The sequence below is a fragment of the Mastigoproctus giganteus genome, chromosome 7 (genome assembly GCF_048544385.1).
Source record: "Mastigoproctus giganteus isolate SK-2022 chromosome 7, ASM4854438v1, whole genome shotgun sequence".
NCBI classification, from domain to species: Eukaryota; Metazoa; Arthropoda; class Arachnida; order Uropygi; family Thelyphonidae; genus Mastigoproctus; species Mastigoproctus giganteus.
Genome location: NC_143581.1, coordinates 126890418 through 126916440, shown reverse-complemented (window position 1 = coordinate 126916440; position 26023 = coordinate 126890418). Strand labels below are relative to the sequence as shown.

Below are 26023 nucleotides of genomic sequence, written 5' to 3'. Positions count from 1 at the left end.
TCCGTATTCCTCTCGTTAATCCAGATACCCACTAAAACAACATGAGCGACGCTGAAGTTGAACTGATAGTTAAGGGACAGACGGATTACCCAATCCGCTCAAGGAATGAGGCCCCGGCAACTGGGGAAGGTATGAATAAACCTACAAAGACCAAGGCCAAGAAGAAAGAGAAGGGTAGAAGAAGGTCTGCTACAGACGTCCCAACAACGAAGGAAGTCTCTGAAGAGGCTGCCACTGAATCATTCAGCGAATCTGACCATGAAGAACAAAAGAGTCAGGAAACTGAGCATGAAGGAAAAAAGAGTCAGGAACCCCCGTTGACTGGGACTCCAGTGGAACAGATTATTGCCATTAGAGGAACCCTAGAAAAATACATGGCTAGGCAATCAAGTAGAATTACTGCTGCCATTAGAACTGACGTGATAGAGATCTTCAGTAAAATGGAGACAGTGGTCCAAAAATTGCACGTCGACCACGAGAGGCTGAAAGCAAAAATCGAAGTTCTCACACAGGAGGGGGAAAAACAAATGCAACAACGCCCCCACTCCTTTTCAGAGGCGTTGAGGAATGCAGCTCAATATGTGCCTAACCAACCAGGAAAAGTACAAAACCGAAAGGCGGTAAGAAAGCCTGAATCACATGTTATTTTGGTTAAACCAGTGGAAGACGCACATTTAGATACCAGTGAAGCGGTCAAGGAAGCACTCACAAAAAACTTCAAGGAGCAGATGAAAACTGTAAAAATAAAGAGTATTAGAAAGACCAGGCATCCAGGAGTCTTAATAGAAACAGACACCAGGGAGGAGGCACAAACCATCCTGAATAATGCCGACATGACAAATTTCGGGCTTAGGGCAGAAGCCCCAAAGAAAAAAGGGCCTTCAGTTGTGATCTTTGATGTGGACGAGAGCTTAACACCAGAGGAGCTCAAAGCCGAGATCTTTAATAAAAATCTAAGTATATACCTGCAAGATGAGGCTAGCGTGGATGATATTATTCCGAAATACAAAACGAAGACCAAGTCACCTACAAACGTAAACTGGGTAATCGAACTATCAACCAGAGCATGGCAAATTCTGGGAGCTCAAAACAGAATATTCATTGGATGGGGCAGCCATAGATTCAAAGAATATATTCCTGTCCGCAGATGTTACAGGTGTCTCCGCTTTGGCCATACCTCACATACTTGCAATCAGCGTGAATCCACATGTGGCCACTGTGCCCAAAAGGGACACGGCTATAAGGATTGTCCTGTCAGAGATCAGCCGCCAAGCTGCGCAAATTGCAAGGCTGCAAAGGCTCCACACCAACATTCCATCCGAGATACCAACTGCCCTGTCTATCTAAAAGTAAAGAGTCTTTACCAAATGCGAATAAATTATGGATAGAATTCTTTCTCCCAATTACCAACTAGAGATAAGAATTGTACAATTAAATGCACAGAGAGCAAGAGTTGTTGCAGACCAGCTGAAGATAAAGGCTGAGGAAAAACAAATAGATCTAATCCTGCTCCAGGAGCCCTATGTTCGCTCTGGGGTGGTTATGGGCTACCCCTCATCATATAAAATTATCCACTGTACAAATGACCAACCATGGGCTGCGATTGTCATCAGAAACCCTGATATCACAGCAACCAAGATCACACCACTATGCACTTCTATCAGTGCCTGTGCCCAAATCATGACATCTCTTGGATCACTGTTCATCCTCTCTCTCTACAGCCATCCAGGTGAAGACATCACTGCTGCTATCTCTCTGATTGAAATGGCACTCCAGCTCCTCCCGGGTGGGCATCTACTGATAGGCATGGACTCAAACTGTCGCTCGCCACTCTGGCACAGTCAGGCACCAGATAGGAATGCCCTAGGAAATGGCTCAAGACTGGAGGACCTTATCCTCACATCAGGCTTACAAATCTTAAACCGCCCAGGACATCTACCCACTTACAGTGGCCCACTCTGGGAGAGCGAAATTGATATCACAATGGCTACGCCTGACTTAGCCAACAAACTTTCCGGCTGGACGGTCCAGGAGTCCTGGACCACTTCAGACCACAGAGCGATCACATTCTCCCTTGTTCGCTCGGTGGAACGCGTCGCATCGATTCCAAAGGACATTGTGCGTTATAACACCAAAAAAGCGGATTGGCAACGCTTCTTTGTGGAACTGTCCAGAAGGCTACCGGATGATGTTCCTCTACCGGCTTCACTCTCGCCAGATCACTGTGTACGCAATATTACTGCCATCATCAAAAGTGCCTGTGATCTGTCCATTCCGCGTAGGAGGCCATACCGCTATGCTGTCCCCTGGTGGAATACAGACCTTCGGGACTTAAGAAAGAGGGCACAACAAGCCAGGAAAACTTACCAACGTGCACGTGCCCATCTTCCCCCACATGAGGTTGAAGCTGCCCGGGAGGCATATCGGGTAGTTAGAAACATGTACACCAAGGAAATTCGTAAGTGTAAGAAGGAATCATGGCACACCCTGGTCTCTACTATTGGCAATGAAGACCCATGGGGCATTGTGTTCCGCATCGTCACCAATAGGCTGCCTAGAGGTGAGGTTCTTAGTACAACTCTCAAACCGGATGGCTCTTCAACCTTTACCTGGTCTGACTCAATAAACAATATTCTTGATTCCATTTACCCTACTGAATTTACAGCGATGTCACTGGAGCAACAGCAGTTCATCGACAGTAATCAAGCTTATCAGCCAGAGGCTACGGAACCGCCCTTCACTATGTTAGAGATGAATATGGCTCTGGCTAAAATGAAAGATGGCAAAACGCCAGGTGCTGACTTACTCGAAGTCGACGTAGTTAAGAAATTCGCTGAAGTCTATCCCACCACACTCTTGAGCCTCCTCAACAGGTGCCTTGCTGAAGGAACTTTCCCTGTACCCTGGAAGACTGCTACTCTCAAGCTGATCCTGAAAAATCCAGATAAACCGCCCCAACTTCCTGCTTCCTACCGACCAATTGCACTGCTCTCCGTTTTGGCCAAGCTTCTAGAACGACTTCTGCTGTATCGCCTTTCCATCTGCTATACCGATAAGCAACTCACCTCACCATGTCAGTTTGGATTCAAGACAGGCTCCAGCACTGAAGACGCTATACACAACTTGATTACCCAGGCCACACATACAACTTCAAAGTATACTCTAGCCATCATGGTGGACTTTGCTGGTGCCTTCGATCGACTGTGGTGGCCCAGTGTCCTTCGGAGGCTTCGGCAGGCAAACACGTCCAAAAACCTATACAATAGTCTAAAATCCTATCTCAGCAATAGAAAATTACAAGTTGTAAACAAATACCAGACTATGACAAGATGCGTTCACCGGGGTTGCCCCCAGGGCTCTGTGCTTGGGCCATTCCTCTGGTCCATTGTTCTGGACGAGTTCCTGGGGTTTGACCTGGGTGGAGCCAGACCCTTAGCCTTCGCTGATGATCTTGTTCTGGTGGTGCAAGGTGACACAAGAGCGGCACTGGAAGCAAAAGCAAATACAGCTCTAGAAAAGCTCCAAAACTGGGCAGCACTCCACAACCTCTCAATTTCTGGTGAGAAAACAAAATCGATTCTCCTCAAAGGAAAGCTACAAATACGCAGGCCTCCAACAATGAAGTTAAATAACATCCCTATACGTCTCTACACAGAAGTCAAATACCTGGGAATCTACATTGACACCGGTCTTACCTTTCACTCTCATCTGAAGTACTTATCCACAAAAATCCGAAAGTATACGGCTATGATAAGAAGAGTCAGCAGAGCGGACTGGGGTTTGAAGCATAAAGCTTTGTCTCTCATCTATAAAGCGGCGTTTCTCCCAATTGTGTGTTATGGAGCCTCAGTTTGGTGTACAAAGGCTATCCTGGAAAAGAACAAGCGTAAACTTGACTCAATACAAAGATTCATGATGTTATCTATCTGCAGGGCATGTCGCACTGTCAGCACCCCTGCCCTACAGGTTATTACTGGATGCTTGCCACTCTATCTTGAGGTGATTAAAAGGGGACTTTACCATCGATTAAAGAAGGGAATTCCGACACAGTTGTTAAATCTTCAACTGCAGCTTACCAATGACCTGAAACAAGAAAGAAAACGTATCTTCACACACCTTCAAGGAATTTGGCAGCATTCATGGGAAACCACGCCCAAAGGAGAAATTACCAGAAGATTTCTCCCATCCATTGACATGACTTTCCCAAAGTCTCCTTCCTGGTTTTCACCTGGTCTGCAAGTTACATTCCTGATCACAGGACATGGGCCCTTTCAACAAAAATTGACAGCAATGGGAATTGAAAGCAATCCATTCTGCCACTGTGGCGAAGAGGAGTCATGGGGGCATGTCATGTATGAGTGCCCTGCTTACGATGATTGTAGGCTCAAATTTTTTACTGAAATCCAGGAGAACCCTCGTAACCATGAAACATACCTGCTTCAGAATGAAACAACATACAAAGCCTTAACGAGTTACGCACAAGCTGTCTTTACCATCAGACGGGCAAAGTTTGCTGAACTTAGAGCTGCTCAGAGCAACGACCTTCAAGTGCAAACACAAACTGGGGTCGGATAGCATTTTCCCAACTGATAAAAGAGTAAGACTGAAGATTAAAATACTATGCTGGCATCATCATGGTTGGCACTCCTTGAAAAGCTGACTCCCAGAGAGTGCTTGGCCTTTGGCACTCGCACAGTGGCGCCTGCCCCTGTGACTTTTGATCCCTCTACCCATCCCCTATTTCTCCTTACTCGGGTGGACTGCCTTCTCTATCTGTCCACTTTAGCTTGTTCCTCACATTCAGACCCCCCTTCCTCTTGTTCCCCAGGCCTTCTCTTCTCTTCTCTTCTCTTTCTTTTTTTTTTTTTTTTTTTTTTTTTAACTTGGTCTTCGTCCAGGACGCTCAGGCGACCCTGGCGGAGACCAGCCAGAGAATAATGGGCAGCCTGGCTACCTCCTAGCGGTGTGTGCGGGCAACGTGAGGTCCCACCAGGGGCCCTGCGGCCAAATGCCAGGACACCCAACAGAACCTAACGCAATATGTCATATACAACAGACAACACTTTTCTGGCATTTACAGTAGTTCTGTATTCTTCACAGTGTACATATGGCGCAGATGTGAGAAATCACAGGTGGCGCCTGACCCTAACACTACTATGCCCTTCTCTGTACTCGTTCCATCAGCTCTACATCCTTCTTGAAATGAGGCCTCCAGACCTGTATACAGTACGTTCAGCACTGCCTGCGATTTGGTTTGAATATCCTCTACACTGTCAAATCTTTGACCCTTCAGTTTGGATTTTCATTCTTGGGAAGAGGAAGAAGTCTCAGGGGGCTAAGTCTGGAAAAATAAGGGGGTGGGGATGATTGTCATGTTATTGGATGCCAAAAGCTGCGCCACAGTTAGAGATGTGTGCTGGCACGTCATGATGAAGGACCCAGTTCTTTGTGTGGCACTTCTCTGGATGTTTCCTCCTGATGGCTCCCCTTAACCACCTCAGGATGTCGCAGTAGAACTTTTGCATTGATGATCTGGCCAGGAGGGATGAATTCCTTATGAATAATTCCGTCAATGTCCAAAAAACAGATCAGCATGGACTTCATTGCTCCTCACTTGTCGGGCTTTCTTCAGTCGGGGCGAAGATGGGCTCTTCCACTGAGAAGATTGTTGCTTCGTTTCTGGGTCATACCCATATACTCAACTCTCGTCACTAGTAACAACAATAGAAAGAAAGTTTTGATCATTCCTGGCCTGTTCTTGAAGATTTCTGCTAACTTCCATGCGGTGCTGCTTTTGGTCTTCACTCAGTAACCGTGGCACGAACTTGGCTGGAATCCTTCTCATGTTCAACTCGTCTGACAAAATCCACTGGCACATGCTGTATGATAGTCCTACAATGCCACAAATGTTGTGGATGGTTTGCCTGTGGTCTTCATGGATTGCCTCCCGAAATTTTGGAACATTTTCCGGGGTGGTGCTTGACGATGGACACCAGAGCGTTCATCAGCCGACATTCGACCATTTTTAAAACAGTTAAACAGTTAAAGTAGCAGGTCTGCATCTGGCCTAAAGCATTGACACCAAAAGCTTGTTTCAATTTCTTATGGGTTTCTGCTGCTATATCGTTAATAAAGAAACAAAACTTGATGCAAGCATGTTGCTCTCTCACAGCCATCGCAACAATCGCAATCTATGCAAAACACCATAAAAGGATAGTTAAGTGGGAGAAGGCAGAGGGTTGTAATCAATGGGTGCTGCTCTTCGTGGACTAATGTTATTAGTGGAGTCCCACAGGGTTCGGTGTTGGGTCCACTGTTGTTTTGTATATTTATCAATGATATTGATGAAGGTATATCAGGCTTAGTGTCGAAGTTTGCAGGTGATACGGCGCCTTCGTAGCCAGGTGGGAAGGAGCAGCAGTGCGTAGCACACGCTTCTTGATAAAACCGGGGTTCGAGCCCGTCACCACCAAATATGGAGGATGCGGAAAGGTCAGGGAATGACCACCGCATATCTCGGAGCAATATGGCCTTAGTTGCTAATGCTCCTAAAAACCAAAATAACAAACAAGCAGATGATACAAAGGTTGGCAGGATTGTTAATGACATTAATGGCAGTGTGCTACTGCAACAGGATCTAGATAATTTGGGCAGATGGGCTAAGAAGAGGCAACTGAAGTTTAACCTTGACAAATGCAAAGTACTGCATATGGGTAGAAATAACCCGAGAAAAAAGTACCAATTGTGTGGTACTACACTTAAGGTGGTAGAAAACGAAAAAGACCTGGGAGTAATTGTGCAGTCAGATATGAAGTTTTCTGAGCAATGCAGACAGGCTGCCAGGGCAGGTCATGTGGTTTTGTCAATGATATATAGGAATTTTGCTAGCAGGGAAAAGGAGGTGATTGTCTCTCTGTATAAGGCAATGGTCAGGCCATGCCTTGAGTACTGCGTACAGGTCTGGAGGCCTCATTTTAGGAAGGATGTCAATTTGCTTGAGCATGTACAGAGAAGGGCAACAAGATTGGTGAGGGGAATGAAGGGATCCTCTTACCAAGAGAGGCTTAAGTTCTGCAAATTGCAGTGGCTGGAGACTAGGCACCTGCAAGGTGATCTGATTGAGGTGTATAAGGCCTTGAATGGGTTGAGTATGCTGAATTCTGATGGGACTCTTCCACTTGTTCAGATTACGAACCTAAGGGGGCATAAATTCAAATTAAGAAAAAACAGAAGAATAGATGTGTGGAAATTTGCCTTTAGCCAGCGGGTGGTTAATTGCTGGAACAAACTTCCATCTGTTATGGAAGTTGATAGGTTGAATAAATTTAAGGAGGAAGTGGACAGGCATTTGGAGGGAATGGTGTGATTTTTTTTTTTTTTTTGGCTGATGCTGCATAAGCTCATACACTTGCTTTCTTGCATCACATGCCACTACTAATACTACTACCAAAGAACTACCACATAAATATTCAATGACTCTATCCAGCCAGATGGCACCTCCACACGCTTGTTGATTAGACCAGGGTTTGAGCCCGTGACCACCAAATACGGAGGATGCGGAAAGGTCAGGGAATGACCACAGCATATCCCCGGAGCAAAATGGTCTTAGTTGCTAATGCTCCTAAAAACCAAATAACAAACAAACAACATCCAGCCAGACGACTATTGGCACACTGATTCAGAAAGGATACATGCAGTGTTACCTAGCACCACAAGTCAGTACTAGACGTAGTTCCTGCGTAACATTCAAATTTTGGGAACATTTGGGTAGCACCTCGTATATATGAGTTCTGCTATGTATTTGTTTTTATATTTATCTCCTTTGTACTGAATTTATGACCCTAGCCTAATGCTGTGATGGGCTTGCTGTATTTGCAATAAGTGAATATTTATTTTTTTAAAAAAGGAGTCTGCTGATTCTATTCTTATCTTCAGTGACACATATTTCTAGATAAGACCATATATGTCTTTTAGGATTACCCTGACTTATAATCTTGGATGAGCAGATCACAAATAATACTTCCTCTACATCTTAAATCTGAGTTTCATCTTCGCTCTTGTCATTGCATTTCTTCCAAACAGTTGCTCACTCTTTACAAATCTTGTATCTGCCTTACCATTGAATATTGTTCTCACATCTGGGGCAGTGCCTCCAAAACCGCACTCAGGCTTCTAGACTCCATTCAAAAGAGGGAAGTAAGGTTAATTAGTGACCCATCTCTAAAAAAGTCTCTCCACCCCTCTGTCTCATAGACAATTTTGTTTCTGTTTCATGCCTTTTTTGTAGATAATTCCATGGGCACTGTTCTTCTGAATTGGCTTCTATAATTCCCACTCTCTCTCTCTTCCAAACTAGTCTGAGCACATGCTGTAACTAGTCACCGTTCTTTTACTGTCCAATTTCAAACTCATAGAACCATCTTTTCCTCTTCTTTGTTTATTCCTTCATTTTCTGGAAGGTTGTACCATTTTCTGGAACAACCTTCCTTCCTTTATGCATATGTCCTGAAAATTGCAGTGTACAGAAATTCAAGTTCAATATTATCAACAGTTATCTTCTCAGCCTTCAATCTATGCATGGTACTAAGTACTGTAGGTTCTAATATGTCTTGTGCTTGAGGGTTTCATAAAAAAGTAATATGGGATTTTTTTTTTTTGATTTTTTTTTTGGCTAATCTGTATAAACTTGTTTCCATGCATCAAATTCCAGTACTAATAGTCATACTAATGTAGTCTAACTATTGTCAAGGGTAAATGGAATGATTTATTCTTTGAAAGTTTTTTTCAATTCTTTTCATTCATACAAACTTCTATTAACAACTGCAAATGCTAATTGAGAAGTGATTATAGAAGTTGCTAAGCTCTTTATACTAATTGAGAGGTTTTTTCGAGGTTTAACCTAAATGGATGTAAGATGAACTTAAAAGGATATTGGCAGAGAAGGAAAAATGCATAGAAAAGTATAAAGAATTTTTTGCTTGTATTAACACTAGAATGAAATTGATGAACCATATATAGAATGACTTGTAATGGGAGTTTAACTTTCAAGTTCATATCCAGTGCACTGGATACGAATGGAATAACTGTTGTTGATTCTGTATAGGTTACTCATAAAATGAATAAATATTTTGCCTCTACGGCCGCCACACATTAAGAAAGTGTTAAGCATGGGGATACTAGAAGTATATGTACTTTTAATTGTGCTAAATGATATCAAGATAGCTAAAAGGAAGAAGGAAGAGAAATTTTTTGAAGCTGAAACTAAATAAGACACCTGAAGCTAATGGAACTTATCGAGTTATGAAAAAAGCAGCAAAAGGAATTAGCAAACCTTTAGCCATAATTATGGGAGCATCTTGGAATTTGGAGCAGGAGATCCTACTGCCCAAAGATGTGCAAATATTGTGAAGGGGGTGCCAATGATCAGGTGAATAATTACAGAACTGTCAGCTTAACTTACAGAGAAGGATGGTATGCCTACAAAGAACAGAGATAAAATAGACGAAAGATTTCAATAATACAGAGCTGTATAAGGACAAAGATAGAAATTTAGAGAAGGAATGATTGAAAGGAGTAGAAGAAGGTGAAAACGTTTCAGGAGTATTGCCTGAAGAAGTTGAATTAGTTCTAAGAGAAATGAATGGAAAGGCTCCAGGAGAAGATGGAATCTTGATTAAACTTCTGAAACTGGGAGGATATATAGTTGTGGCTCAGCTATCTTTGCGGCTTTTCTTTGTGTTCTTTGTCAGAGACTTCTCATATCTGCCTTAGCTTATCTAACCTCCTTTGTGACTTGATTAGAGACTAATTTATATCTACCAAAGACTTCTGAATCATCTGATAATTTATATGCATCCCGTGTACTTTTATTCTCTGCCACTTGTCTCAGTAGTTCATCTGGCATCCATTTAGGTCTAAGCCTTGAACAGTATCTCTTTGTTGGTATGAAAAGCCTAGTAGCTTCTATTATTACTTCCCTGAATGCTTCCCATTTAGAATTTGCTGTTGGTAACATCATCATCAGTTGGTTCCATTGCATAGAATTTAAATTCCCACTAATCGTCATGACTTCTCAGTCCCCTCTATAGACTACAGGCAAATAATACATAACATTATTCATTCCCAGTGGCAGAATTCATGGAATGGACAGACTTCAAATAAATTGTGCCAGGTAAAGACTGTTGTCAAACTGTTCAGAGATTGCAAAGAGGAAGTTGTTCTTGCTTGGCTCCACATTTAACTCATTCCTTTTTTGCCGAGGGCCGATGACTCTCCTATGTGCGAATCTTGTGACAGTATTTTATGTATCAAGCATATTTAAATTGGCTGCATAGATTTTAATGATACACATTTTACCTCTTTTCACCATCTGACTGAGCCTTATGTGCTCATTCAGATTTATCCATCAATAACAATGTGTCAGCTGTTTTTAAATTTTTACATATTAATAAGTATACATGTATTTGAAATACTGAATATATATTTTTAATAGATATACTGCCTTTTATCCTTTCACTTATATAACCTGATTATGTATAACTAATATATTACTTATATAACCTTCTATTTTTAACTCTCTTTAATCTTATCTTGACACATAATAGCCTGTGTTGCTAATGTGCCAAAAAATTGGTAACAATCATATTATTCACACTACCCACTACAACATCAGGTGAAGGTTTATTCTAACAGTCAATTACTAAAAGCAAATTTCTGCTTGTCTATTCCATGTTCACGATCTTTTTCACTTTAAATTTATGATCCTTTGTGTGGGTCATATGAGAACATATAAGGATGCCATCAGTCATTTTGATATCTCCCCTGTTGGTGTTAACAATTTGCTTTTGCTCTTGAGAAGCTAGTAAATTCAGCCAAATGATTTTGTGAACTTAACTTCTCAGGATTGAGTCTTGTTAATTTGCTGTAGATATTATGGTTTTCTTCAGCCGATTTATAACTAACTGCTTCCCCAGCATGTTTTCCTTTTCAGTAAACAGCAAAGCTTCTATAAGTTTTCTTTAGTAAGAACAGGATTTTATTACACTAATTTTCTCCTCTGAACTGAAAACCTCATTGATAGAAATGTAGAATATCAGGATTAATGGTGTAATGGAAGAATATCTTGGTACCTTATATCTTGTGACACTATGACCAAGTTTGATTGTTTTTATATCAAATTACTATTAGTAGTAGCTAAGTGATGCAAGGAAGCAAGCTTATATAGAATCAGCCAAAAAAAAAAATTTACACCATATTATTCACACTACCCACTACAACATCAGGTGAAGGTTTATTCTAACAATCAGTTACTAAAAGCAAATTTCTGCTTGTCTATTCCATGTTCACGATCTTTTTCAGTTTAAATTTATGATCCTTTGTGTGGGTCATATGAGAACATATAAGGATTCCATCAGCATTTTAGTTTAGTTTACCCAATCCATTTAAAGCCTCAAAATACAAAGGAGCCTAATTTCCAGACACTGCATCTCTCTCTCTCTTTCTCTCTCTCTCTCTCTCTCTCTCTCTCTCTCTCTCTCTCTCTCTCTCTCTCTCTCTCTCTCTCTCTCTCTCCCCGATTAAAGTTGTTGTCCTTCTCTGCAGTAGGATAACCACCCTGGTGGCAAAGCATATTGGGCCTCCTAAATGCAAAAGGTGTGGAAACCTATAGATTTTAGCACCATATGTAGGTTAAAGGTTGAAAAAATGAGAGATATTGGTTTGACTTTTTTTTTTTAGATCACAGTTTTCAAAAAATAGTGATGAAAATTCTTTCAAAGTTCTGGAAGGAATCAGTTGACTTCATAACTGCTTCCCCAGCATGTTTTTCTTCAGTTTCAATAAACAGCAAAGGTTTTCTTCAGTAAAAGCAGGATGTCATTATACTAATTTCTCTTCCAAAGTAAAAACTTGTTGATAGAAATGTAGAACGTCAGGATTAGTGGTTATAATGTCAAGGATACTTTGGTACCCTATATCTTGTAGTACTGTGATTGAGACAGGATGAATGAGGAATATTAAAATTACTTTTTTGAATTTAAAGTTGAACTGTGAATGGGTTTGACCAAGTGGGGGAGGTTCAGATTGATTTGGGAAAAAAGGAGGTGTAATTGGAGATGCAAATCTAGAATACCTGTAAAAAACTGTAATGTCAGAAAATCTTGAATATCTTTGGTATAGGATGTCAAATTTGCGAGTGGGGGTTTATTAATTTATCCGATTGGCCTCTTCTGAATAGCATCTACAAGTGTAAGAGAAGTTTGGCGATACCATCATCAGTTGTGGGATGTCACAGCCTGTTTGTGATATGCTTATGACAAGAAAGTGAAGAGGAGCATTGCAACAACAAGACCCCATTTTATAAAAAATAAGGGAGGATTGGGTTTTAGAAGAATTGAAATTAATTAAGTTTCTTCTCCTCAGTGACCTTTAGATCAGCATTGAAGATACTGGTTGTAGATATTTGAGAAGTTGAAGCTGTTTGTGCAGGGCACAGAACTATTGTTCCACTAGTAGAACAGCTTTTGAATTTGCACTAATATCTTAGAATTTGCACTAGTATCTTCAGATATGAAGTTCTCTGAGCAGTGCAGACGAGCTGCAAGAGTAGCTCATGGTGTCTTGTCAATGATATACAGGAATTTTTCTAGCAGGGATAAGGAGGTGATTATTCCCTTGTATAAGGCAATGGTTAGGCCACATATTGAGTACTGTATACAGGTCTGGAGGCCTCATTTCAAGAAGGATGTAGAGCTGCTGGAACGGGTACAGAGAAGGGCAACAAGATTAGTGAATGGAACAAAGGGTTGCTCTTACGAAGAAAGGCTTAAGTTTTGCAAATTACAGAGTCTGGAGACTAGGCACCGGCGAGGTGATCTGATAGAGGTGTATAAGGCTTTGAATGGTTTGAGCATGCTTAATGCCAATGGGATTCTTCATCTTGCTCAGAATAATCAGCTCAGAGGGCATAAATTCAAATTGAGGAAGGACGGATGTCGGATAGATGTGCGGAAATTTGCCTTTGGCCAGCGGGTGGTTGGTTAGTGGAACCGACTTCCATCACTTGTTGTTGAAGTTGATAGCCTAAACAAATTTAAGGCTCAGCTGGACAGGTATTTCGAGCGAACGGAGGGGTGAAATGGGAGTGGTGTTTTTTTTTTTTTTTTTTTGGCTGATGCTGAATAAGCTTGCTTTCTTGCATCATATGCCTCTACTAATGCTAATGCTAATCTTGGCTTTTGAGTAACAGAAGCCAAGATAATATTATTTGAGTGATACTGACATATATATTGGGCAGTTATTAATACATTTGCTGCCATCTGTATTTTAGAAATGCATTCCGAAGGCTATAATTTTTAGAATGTATAATATGTGTCTAAAAATAAATAATGGCTAAAAAGTAAGTCTGGAATTCAAAGCTCAAAGTGAACACTTACTTTGGGGTTGAGCTTTAAATCAGAACACACCTCATAATTTTATAAAAGGTTTATTCAATGTACATAAAATTAACCTCAATAAAGCAAAGAACAAATAAAATTGTGTGGCAAGTCTTTACAGTACACAGTTGATGATAAACAAAAACCAACTTTACAAATAGCATAAATTTCAATCAGTGTGTTGATATTGAGGAGTTGTTAATTTAATGTGCCTTTGCAATTAAAGCACTCATTTATTGACTGATTAAGAATGGATATATACATGTGTCACAGCATGTATTACCCATTCACAAAGCATACAAAGTATATAGAAAGTCAGAAAGGAGGATAGGCAGGCAAAGGCAGATTACAAGAAATCTTTGGAAAAGGATGCAAAGAAAAACAGCAAAGAGTTCTTTACTTATGTAAACTCTAGAAGGAAGGGGATGAATCAGATTGGTCCACTTAAAATAGATGGTTTGACTATTGATGATCCTGCTGAAGTAGCTGATAAATTGAATGAATAACTTGTGACTATATTCAGCATGAGAAGTTAAAGGAGCGGAATGCCAGAAGTTTATCTAACTCTAACAGGAAACTAAGTGATTTTGTAATAATTGAGAGCAAAGTGGAGGAGAAATTGTTGAAGTTAAACATAAAAAAGGCACATGGGACAGATGGAATCTATCCAGTTATATTGAAGGAGGGAGCAAGGGAAGTAAGCAAACCCTTAGCCATAATTATGTGAGCATCCTTAAAGTTAGAGGAGGTCCCCATGGACTGGAGATGTAGGCGCCACCGTAGCCAGGTGGGAAGGAGCAGCAGTGCGTAGCACACGCTTCTTGATTAGACCGGGGTTCGAGCCCGTCACCACCAAATACGGAGGATGCGGAAAGGCCAGGGAATGACCACCGCATATCCCGGAGCAGTATGGCCTTAGTTGCTAATGCTCCTAAAAACAAAAACAAACAAACAAACAAACTGGAGATGTGCAAATTTATGCCCAATTCACCAAGGGGTGCAAAGGGTGATGCAAATAATTATAGACCTGTTAGTTTAACTTCTGTTCTGGGGAAAATAATGGAGTCGCTGGTTAAAGAGGTGATACAGGATCACCTAGACAAGACTGCAGTAATAGTTCACACACACAGTATGGGTTTGTTAAGGGGAAGTCTTGTCTGACCAATTTGATTGGATACTACGATGTAGTCACAAAGGAACTGGATGCAAAAAATAATTTTGATATCATATACTTGGATTTCAGGAAAGCTTTTGATACTTGTTACACGTGGAAGACTGCTGTACAAATTGGAGTGGTATTGCATTAAGGACAAGTTGTTGCAATGGATAAAGGGATAGTTGAGCGAGAGACATCGGAGAGTGGTAATAAATTGACAGTGCTCTATGTTGACTAATGTTAGTGGAATCCCCAGGGTTCGGTGCTAGGCCCATTGTTGTTTTGTGTATTTATCAATGATATTGATGAAGGTATATCAGGCTTAATGTCCAAGTTTGCAGATGATACAAAGGTTGGTAGGGTTGTTAATGACAGTAAAGACAGTATGCTACTGCAACAGGATCTAGAAAAGTTAGGCAGATGGGCTGAGAAGTGGCAACTGAAGTTTAACATTGACAAATGAAAAGTATTGCATGTGGATAGCAGTAACCCAAGAGAAATGTACCAACTATGAGAAATGTACCAACTATTACACTCAGGGAGGTGGAGAATGAAAAAGACCTGTGGGTAATTGTGCAGTCAGATATGAAGTTCTCTGAGCAGTCAGATGAGCTGCCAGAGCAGATCATGGAGTTTTGTCAATGATATATAGGAATTTTGCTAGCAGAGACTAGGAGGTGATTATCCATTTGATTAAGGAAATGGTCAGGCCACACCTAGAGTACTGTGTACAGATCTGGAGTACTCATTTTAGGGAGGATGTAGAGTTGCAAGAATGAGTACAGAGAAGGGCAAGATTAGTGAGGGAACAAAGGGGTGCACTTATGAAGGTATGTCCCTTAAGGTCTGCAACTTGCAGACCTTATGGGACATAAGGCAGCATTATACACCTCAATCAGATCACCTGCGAGGTGATCTAATTGTGCGGTTTGAGCAGACTCAATGCTGACAGGATACTACCACTAGCTCAGATTAAGAACCTGAGGGGGGGGGGGGCATGGATTCAAATTGAGGAAAGAGAGTTGTTAGAATAGATGTGCAGAAGTTTGCTTTTAACCAGTGGGTAGTTGATTGCTGTAACAGACTTCCATGCGTTGTTGTGGAAGTTGATAGCTAAATTAAATTTAAGGCTGAACTAGACAAACATTTGGAGTGACCAAATGAGTGAAATGGGAAGGGTGGTGGTTTTTTTTTTTTTTTTGGCTGATGCTGTATAAGCTTGCTTTCTTGCATTATATGCCTCAACTAATGCTAATGTAATTTGGGTGCCATCAGATTCCACTTGATTAACATGTTCAATGATGCTGATAGGGTATGAACATATTAATTAGGTGGCAAATTTCATGATAGTTTAAAAGTTGGAAGTTGATGGATTTCCCTGTTACTTTGGGAAGAGTTGTAAGTTTTTAATAATTGGGAGTCATTTATCACTCTCTTTAGGAAGTGGATCAATATGAAGAAGTTCAAGTGCAGAAAAATAGCAGTTGAATAGGAAGGCATAAAGTATAAAAATGGCAACAAAAAATAGGATTAAAACTCTGGTACGCACATTTTAAAAGGAAAGTGAGAAATGCCATCAGGATATGGAGTCTTAGAGGGATCACGAATGTTTAGGATTCTTCCAATGCCATCCTGTTGGAAAACCAAGGAAAGCATTGAATGGAATGTGTTTATTATGGTAAGAGATTTACAGTAGGAAATGTACATGATTATTAATGCATGAATTAGAGGAAACGTTAGATGGTGATATATAAGTTTTAGCTTCAAGATCAGAATGCAATAGAGGTGGATTTGTGGATGGATGGAGAGAGAGAGAGAGAGAGAGAGAGAGAGGTTTTAGCCTATGGCTTTGACAAGAGATCAATCACCTCTATCATCTCACATAGCAGGAGATTTCCATGACCTAAAAGCAAAAAACCTTTCACCATGCCATAGATGTTAAACAATGTTGACATTATAGGTTGCTATGTGTTCACTTTAAAGCATCTTCAGTTGTGATTCATCTATAATGCTACTAAAACACTGAATCAAATCAATAAAATACCTTAATTAAATAAATTGACTGTATAAACTATATATTAAAATAAATTAAATAAAATAAGATGATATTATAATAAGAATGAAAAATAAAAGCACTAAAAAGATGTTTACAATTACTAAAAACCACTAAAATTGCAGCTTTCAGCAGCAGCAGCCACCTTCATCAGCAATAGTGATTACAGGTTATCCAACAATTTATATATTTACACCTATACATCACCAGCAGGTATGCAACATGAGCTACAGCACTTGTGTTCGGTCCACATCCCGTGTGTTGAGGAAATGGCACTGGAACGAACCATTCCAAAATGTTCATCTACTCTAGATCCCTAGGATAAGAGCTTCAAAGAGTGGATGAATACAACAGCCCTTATCCCTATTAAGACTATACCATCCATATGAACATATTCTTAGATTCTCTAACCATTTCCCATCTTTAGAGCCCTATCATGCTTCCCCAGGTGATCACACAGCCTACGTTTCATCCCCCCCCACATAACATTCCCCACCTTGTAGGCTCCTCATAGCTGTATCCTCTATGGGGAGCCTACAAGGGGCCAAACTAAATTTGGGGCCTAGACTTAACACTTCTTTATGTTCATTCATCAACTCTTTGTCACTCAGGTTATGAATGAACTCACCTCGGTTAATTGCAATACTTTCCCTCATGGCTTCCTCTCTTAATCTATTATATTTATTCACTTGCTTTTGCCTATATTTATCCGAAATCCGGAAAGCTTTGGCCAATACTGTTCTAGATATCCGTGTCCAATGCACTAATTGCAGTCTTTTACTTAAATGCCTGGCAGTCGTTTCTTTACACCTCCTGATATACCGATCCAGATACCTACCACCTTTCTCTTGTATATCCCGGTAGCCTGAGTTAACCAACTGTGTTGAAATGGTGATTTCACTCTAAAACCATACAGAACCAAACTGGCAGATTTGCGCCAGTGTGCAAATCTTAGGTGTTTCCTTTGCTTGGCCTCAGTGGCACATAATCTCTGAATACAGGCAAAGGCAAGTGAATAAATATAACAGATTAAGAGAGGAAGCCGTGGGGAAAAGTTGTGTAGTTAACCGAAGTGCATTCATCCATAACCTGAGTGACAAAGAGTTAACGAATGAACAGAAAGAGTTCTGTTCATTCATTCATTAACTAGGTCTAAGTCTAGGCTGATTCTAAGTCTAGGCCCCAAATTTAGTTTGGTCCCCTGTAGATTCCCCATAGCAGATACAGCAATGGGTATAGAGAGGGCTGTAGCCAATCTTCCTGAGGACATAGCTAATAAGATCTGGATTAGGATGCTGTGCACATTAGGTTCAGTGCGCAAAGCCCCCTCCAATTGAACGGCTGCACAAAGGAGAGCATTATGATAATTAAAACAAGACGATACCATTGTGGTACTACCTGCCGACAAGGGTAGATCCACGGTAGTGTTGAACAAAGATGATTATCAAGAAAAAGCCCTTAGTCTATTAAATGTCAGGTCTACGTATAGGGTCATTCGCAGGAGCCCTTTGGGCTGGAGCAACAAGTTAATAAATTAATTCAGAACTGGTGTAAGACCGGGAAAATATCCAAGGAGATTTCCTGGAAGTTGCATGCATCGGGTTGTCATCTGCCTAGATTTTATGGTTTGCCTAAGGCACATAAGGTTGGGGTGCCCCTTAGGCCCATTGTCATTTGTGGGCAGTCCAACACATGCTTTAGGCGCCTCCGTAGCCAGGTGGGAAGGAGCAGCAGTGCGTAGCACACGCTTCTTGATTAGACCGGGGTTCGAGCCCGTCACCACCAAATACGGAGGATGCGGAAAGGTCAGGGAATGACCACCGCATATCCTCGAGCAATATGGCCTTAGTTGCTAATGCTCCTAAAAACCAAATAACAAACAAACAACACATGCTTTATCCAGATATGCTGCCGAAAGCTATGGTTTTAGTGGTTTTTAGTAATTTTAAACATCTTTTTAGCACTTTTATTTTTCATTCTCATCTTATTTTATTTTATTTTAATATACAGTTTATACAGTCAGTTTATTTAATAAAGGTATTTTGTATTGGTATTGGTATTTTATTGACAGTTTGATATTGGTATTTTATTGACAGTGTTTTAGTAGCATTATAGATGAATCAGTGTTCCTGACTCCAGAGGCCTCTTCAATGAAGCGGGTAGTTAATATGGACAAAGAACAGGCCGAAACTCAGTGAACAGTTAAATGGCTCAGATGTAACATAAGATCAACACAAGATCCTGATAATGAAGAAACCACTGAAGTATCGTATTGCGATTTAGGTGATATGGTAGATGAATGTCAACATTGCGGCAGATTATCTTTTCACTGCGAACTCGGAAGTGCCACACATTTGTGTTGTCATGGAGGGAAGGTATGTTTCCCAACGTCAGATACCTATCCAGATGCTTTAAAGGCTTTGTTGTTTGACAACACGGAAAAAGGGAGACTGAAGAAAACGTTTGAGGCTAGAACAATCTTTACACCGATTATTGTCTTTTAATGCTGAAAACATGGACTTTCAGGGTGTTGGTGGCCCTTATATGATGCGAATTCGAGGTGCCATGGTGAAAGGAATGACGAGTTTAATGTTGTTAGAGACGTTCTACAATTCGGCCAAATCTACATTTACAACAGTGGAGAAGCGTTGATGGAATGAAGCGAGCACAGGGGTTGGCAAGTGAAGCAAGCAAGGAGTGGAGCCCCCTATTTATTATTATTATTATTATTATTATTATTTATCCACTTATTTCTTTATTTACTTGACAAAAACATTTTAATATCTATAAGTTTGATTTTCAATTGTTTTCTAAACTGGAAAATGGAAGTTTCATGTTTATATTTTGTGTATATATATATATATATATATATATATATATTTTTTTTTTTTTTTTTTTTTTTTTGAACAGCATTAATAAAACTTTTATCTCATTAGAATAATGTAAACATTTTTAAATTTTTTGTTAAAAATCCAAAAAAAAAAAAAAAAAAAAAAAGAAATTGAATAAGATTTTGCAATCCATTAGTAAAAGGTCAAGTATTGGATGTACTGTAATTAATAGAATTCAAAAAACAAAAAAAAAGAAGTTGGGTAGCTGTCAGGTACTATGCAACCACTTTTGGGGCATGATTTAGGGCCTAACACGTGCTGTGTTAAAAACCTTTCTGTGACAAATTAAACTACTGGACAAAATATTATTCTTGTATACTGTAATTAGACACATAATTTGTTCAACATCTTTTGTATAAACATGCTTTCAAAAAAAGTGAATAATTATGATGGCACAGCCATTTTCCCATATGTTTGTTTCACTTTATATAGCTTTGGTTGTGAACAATTGTGAAACAAACTCCTTTATACTTTTTTTCATATTTCCCCATTTGCAACTCCAGATGTTTCATCTTGATCCAATTCCAGATTAATGTGGCCTTCTCTTGTCAGTAAAGTTGCTATCATCACAGTTCACACAGTTTCTGAATGAAATTTTTACCTTTCTGTAACTTTTTCTGTAGTCCTCTTCTTCATGTTTTCTTCTTGGCTGTGAAATGCAGTGTAATGTATTCTACCCTGCCACCCAAATGTAAAATGTTTTAGGTTTGACCTTGAGGTTTTCCTTCCACATACATGAAAACCAGCCTAGAAAGCACTTAGCTTATAAACTTAATGAACCAAAATTTCATGGCTTTAGTTTCCTTAGCACTTATATTAAACTACCCAACCAAGTGTGAAGTTTGCAGGACATTCAAACTAAAGTATCTGTTTATATTTTCATCCCCTCTCCAAGTCACCAGTGATTTCTGTATTTGTGCTTTTCAATACTTAATTTTCACTGAGTCTGTAATATCTCTAGTTCATTTGCTATTAACTCGCTAGTGCAGTTAGTGAGAAAAGATCACTGTGATGTTCTTAAGAAAAGTCATACAGGTATTTGGTGGGTCTGAAGGACACTTATCAGTGAATATGTTTCCGATGTAACACCATAAAAAGAAACAATAGCTATTACTAGTAACGGTGCAAAGGAAAGGCAGCATTGCTGCATACTGATTTAGAGATCACACTTATTAATGCAATGTCTGGACATACAATAAACTAGGAATTATGATGCAGTGAAACTTGTATTAACATTAAATCATGGCACAGAATTCACTTAGGAACTTGAACTTCATATGTAAAATTTTTGTAAAGCCTTAAATCAAGAAAGATTAATTTCAGGTAGTAAATGTACAAAAACCTGAAATGTAGCCATCTTAAATTGGAATTTAATTGTAAATGGTAAAATTTTGTGAAATACAGGGTTGTTAAAATTAAAGTATCCCAATGTAGAGGGCTCTGGAGTGAGTTCTAAGGCTTGTATTGAAGAGAAATTTGGACAACAGGTACAATATGTTTCAGGTTATGATCTGGCTCGTACTGAAGACAGATTTGAACAACAGGTACAATATGTTTCTTGTCTTGATCTGGTTATGAGCAGTGATCATTCTTGTATTAAGAATTTGCAGATAAAGGAACCACTAGGTGGCAGTGATCACAGTGTACTGATGTGGGATTTACTTAAAGATATAATTACCATCAGGGATAAAGGAAAGGGTTTTTGCTTCCGTAAAGGTGACTACAGTGGTCTCAGACAGGTTTTAAATTCTGTACAGTGGGATCAACTGATGATGTTACCAACAGCAAATTCTAATTGGGAAGCATTCAAGGAATTAATTTTGGAAGCTACTAAAAGTTTCATACCTATTAAGAAATATTGTTCAAGGTTTAGGCCTAAATGGTTATCTAATGAACTAATTGGGATTCTTCCTCTAGCTCAGAATAATCATCTGAGAGTGCATAAATTCAAATTGAGGAAAGACAGTGCGGAAATTTGCCTTTAGCCAGCGGGTGGTTGGTTGGTGGAACAGACTTCCATCCCTTGTAGTGGAGGTTGATAGCCTAAATAAGTTTAAGGCTCAGCTGGACAGGTATTTTGAACGAACAGAGGGGTGAAGTGGGTTTTTTTTTTTTTTTTTTTTTGGCTGATGCTGCATAAGCTTGCTTTCTTGCATCAAATGCCTCTACTAATGCTAATGCTAATGAGACTCTAACAGAGAAGAAAGATGCATGGGATGCATATAAATTATCAAGTGACTCAGAAGCCTATGGCAGATATAAGCTAGTCTGTAATTAAGTCACAAAGGAGGTTAGGCAGGAGAAGGCAGATTACGAGAAATCTTTGGCAAAGGATACTAAGAAAAACAGCAAGGATTTCTTTACTTATATAAACTCTAAAAGGAAGGGGAATAATCTGATTGGTTCACTTGATATCGATGGTTTCACTGTTGATGATCCTGCTCAGATAGCAAACAAACTGAATGAGTATTTTGCATCTACATTCACACATGAGGAGTTATTAAGGATTGAAAATGCCAGAAGGTTATCAAATTGTAGCTGGGTGCTTAATGATTTTGTAATAACTGAGAGCAAAGTGGAAGGGAAATTGAAGTTAAACATAAGAAAGGCACCTGGGGTGGATGGGATCTATCCAGTTATATTAGAGGTGGTGGCAAAGGAAGTAAGCAAACCCTTAGCCATAATTATGAGAGCATCCTTGGACTCAGGGGAGGTCCTCATGGACTGGAGATGTGCAAATGTACTCCCAATTCACAAAGGGGGGATTGAAGGGTGACACGAGTATTTACAGACCAGTTAGTTTAACTTCTGTTCCGGGTAAAATAATGGAGTCACTGTTTAAAGATACATTGCAGGATCATCTAGCTAGACAAGACTGTAGCAATAATTCAGACACAGCATGGGTTTGTTAAGGGAAAGTCTTGTCTGACAAATTTGATTGGATATTATGATGTGGTTACAAAGGAACTCGATGCAAAAAATAATTTTGATATCATATACTTAAATTTCAGGAAAGCTTTTGACACTGTTGTGCATGGAAGACTACTGTACAAATTGGAGCAGAATGGTATTAAGGGTAAATTGCTACAATGGATAAAGGATGGTTAAGTGGAAGAAGACAGAGGGTGGTAATCAATGGGTGCTGCTCTTTGTGGACTAATGTTATTAGTGGAGTCCCACAGGGTTCTGTGTTGGGTTCCCTGTTGTTTTGTGTATTTATCAATGATATTGATGAAGGTATATCAGGCTTAGTATCGAAGTTTGCAGATGATACAGAGGTTGGCAGGGTTGTTAATGACAGTAATGGCAGTTTGTTACAGGATCTAGAAAATTTGGGCAGGTGAGCTGAGAAGTGGCAACTGAAGTTTAACATTGACAAATGATAAAATGACATTGATAAACTTCAGTTGCCACTACTTCAGTAGAAGTAACTCTGGGGTTAATTCTACCCATACTGCATATGGGTAGAAGTAACCCCCAGAGAAATGTACCAACTGTGTGGTACTACACTTAAGGTGGTAGAAAATGAAAAAGACTTGGGAGTAATTGTGCATTCAGATATGAAGTTTTCTGAGCAATGCAGACAGGCTGACAGGGCAGGTCATGGAGTTTTGTCAATGATATACAGGAATTTTGCTAGTAGGGAAAAGGAGGTGATTGTCCCTCTGTATAAGGCAATGGTCAGGCCACGCCTTGAGTACTGCATATATGTCTGGAGGCCTCATTTTAGGAAGGATGTAGATTTGCTCGAGCGTGTACAGAAAAGTGCAACAAGATTGGTGAGGGGAATAAAGGGATCCTCTTACCAAGAAAGGCTTAAGTTCTGCAAATTGCAGCAGCTGGAGACTAGGCACCTGCGAGGTGATTTGATTGAGGTATACACCTCAATCAAATCCCTTGAGGTACACACATCAATCACCTCAATGAGGGAATTGTTTTGTATATATATTTTTTTTTTTTCTGATGCTGTTCATACAGTTGCTTTGTTGCATCACATGCCACTGCTACTACTACTACTAATAAAAGCCTTGAATGGGTTGAGCACGCTGAATTCTTTTGGGATTCTTACACTTCATTCAATTTATGTCACCTTATATTCATATTTTGAACCTAAGGTGACATAAATTCAAATTGAGGAAAGACAGATGTAGAATAGATGTACAGAAATTTGCCTTTAGCCAGCGGGTGGTTAATTGCTGGAACAAACTTCCATCTGTTGTGGAAGTTGATAGGTTAAATAAATTTAAGAAGGAACTGGACAAACATTTGAGGGAATTGTTTTGTAATTTTTTATTTTTTTATTTTTTTTGGCTGATGCTGTTCATACACTTGCTTTCTTTCATCACATGCCACTGCTACTACTACTACTAATAAAGAATGCACTCACCATTTATTGGAAAAAAAAAATTAGTTACAAAATTTGTCACTATATGGTGCTGCAGCCATACAAATTTCTTGAACATTGCTGCAATTTTTCAGTGTGTCCTCCATTTTCGTGAACAACAGTTTCCATTCGAATATCAGCATTTTCTACAGCAGAACATAATATGTCAACTGGAATAGCCAGCACATGACATCTAATGCTGTCCTTCAGATCTGTCAGAGTTTGACATCCTTCCTGATATACCTGATTCTTCAAAAACCCCACAACCTGAAGTCGCACAGGGCAAGGTTCGGTGATTGGGGTGGCCAAGATGTCTGGAAACAATGGCGGATGACACGTTCATCTGTAAAGTTGCCGTAGCAATCTTTGGACATGACGGTGGATGTGGGGTGGTGCACCATCTTGCCAGAATATGGTATCCTGAAGGCACCCACATTGTTGCAGCTCTGGTATTGCAAAATTTGCCAACATTTCATAATATCACTGTCCAGTGACGGAACAGGTGCTGGGTCCAGTCAGTGTTACCTGTTCAAAAAAATATGGCCCAATCATTGAATGTGGCCATAAATCCACACCACACTGTCACTTTTGGAGAATGCAACGTGACCTCCTGAATAACTTGAGGGTTGTCTGTTGCCCAAATGTGACAGTTGTGCATATTCACTTGTCCATTTAAGTAGAAGTGGCTTCATGACTCCAAAGGATGTTCCACGGCCAACTGATGTCCACTGTCATTCGCGCCAGAAACTGAAGTGCGTATGATAAATGAATTATCATCGTGCTTATGGATTGCATACCTGCTTTTGTGACATTTTGCAGTGCACAATAAAAAAAAAAAACTTGAGTTTAAATACATATTCTTTTTAAATTTGTTCTTTATTCTAGCACTGTGCACAGAATTGCAGAGTGGTAGTAAAAATAAAACTGTTGAAATTATATACTGCCACTGGATATTTTTTTGTATACCAACTTTTTATTCTTTATAGATTTTTTATGGCTATACTTTTCCAATTAAAAATAAATAACAGTGCAGATCAAAATTAAAGAATATACTGGAGGCATATTAAAATTTATGCCAACATATTCTAGTAGATTTTTTAATTCAAGTAGAAGATGGTGAACTGTGTTCAACAGTACACCTGATGTGTTAAAAATGAAGCATGTTTTCATTACTGATTAATTTATATAGAAAAACTGTACACAATTTCCAAATACCATTTTAATTTCCATATCTTTGTTATAGGAACAGCGAGAAGCATGCAAGGTGAGTAACTTAAAGTTTTGAACTTTCTCTGTTTGCTGAATTAGCTGTTAATTTAAAAAACGTTTAATTTATGCACTTTAGATTATCAATGAAGCATTGATTATCATCATTGAAGCTTTTAAAATATTTACAGAGCATTAAATTTACAAATTATGGTAACATTTAAGTGATATTTTTTATGATACAGTAACTTAAGACTGGTTGAAGATATTATAGGGATTTCCAAACTCTAAATTATAGAATTTCAAGAAGATTAGTATTAGTAATCACCATATGGTGTAAGGAAGCCTAAGGCTTATGCTGCACCAGCCAAAAAAAAAAAAAAAAAAAAAGGAAAATATATTAAAATAATAATAATAAAAAGATTAAATAATTAATAAAAGAAAAGGAAATAAACAACCTATGCGTTTCCTTCCTCCCGTACGTAACTATCCATCTGACCTTTGAATTTCCCCAAACTGTCAGCCTCTACAACCCATGTAGGTAACTAATTGCAGTAATTTATAACTTGCTGGCTAAAATAAAACTTCCTGTAATCAGAGGGGGATTTAACGGCGGGTGCACCGGCACGTGCCCTGGACTCCGACTTCTGAAGGGCCACGCAAAACCCCAACAAATTAGTTGAACATATTAGTTCAAAACTTTGTGATTATTATTATGCTATTATTAATTATATTATACATATATTGTATTCAAATTTTATTGGAAATAAAACATTAATAGTACATAATATTTTTTATTTATTTAAAAAAATGGTTAACATGTATTTTTATTTTCCCTGTCTCTCTTTTTTTTTTTAAGGGGCCTAATATTTTCTTCTGCGCCCAGGGCCTCAACCGACC

The 26023-nt window shown here is 39.3% G+C and overlaps 1 protein-coding gene across 1 annotated transcript in view; it reads left to right on the top strand.

Annotated features, from left to right (window-relative positions):
* unc80 (unc80, NALCN channel complex subunit) overlaps positions 1 to 26023 on the top strand; it is a 1843891-nt gene that overhangs the window by 98446 nt on the left and 1719422 nt on the right. Inside the window, exon 5 of the mRNA XM_090378420.1 lies at positions 25161 to 25181. Coding sequence (XP_090234546.1) covers positions 25161 to 25181 — 21 coding nt within the window. The remainder of the gene's footprint in view (positions 1 to 25160; positions 25182 to 26023) is intronic.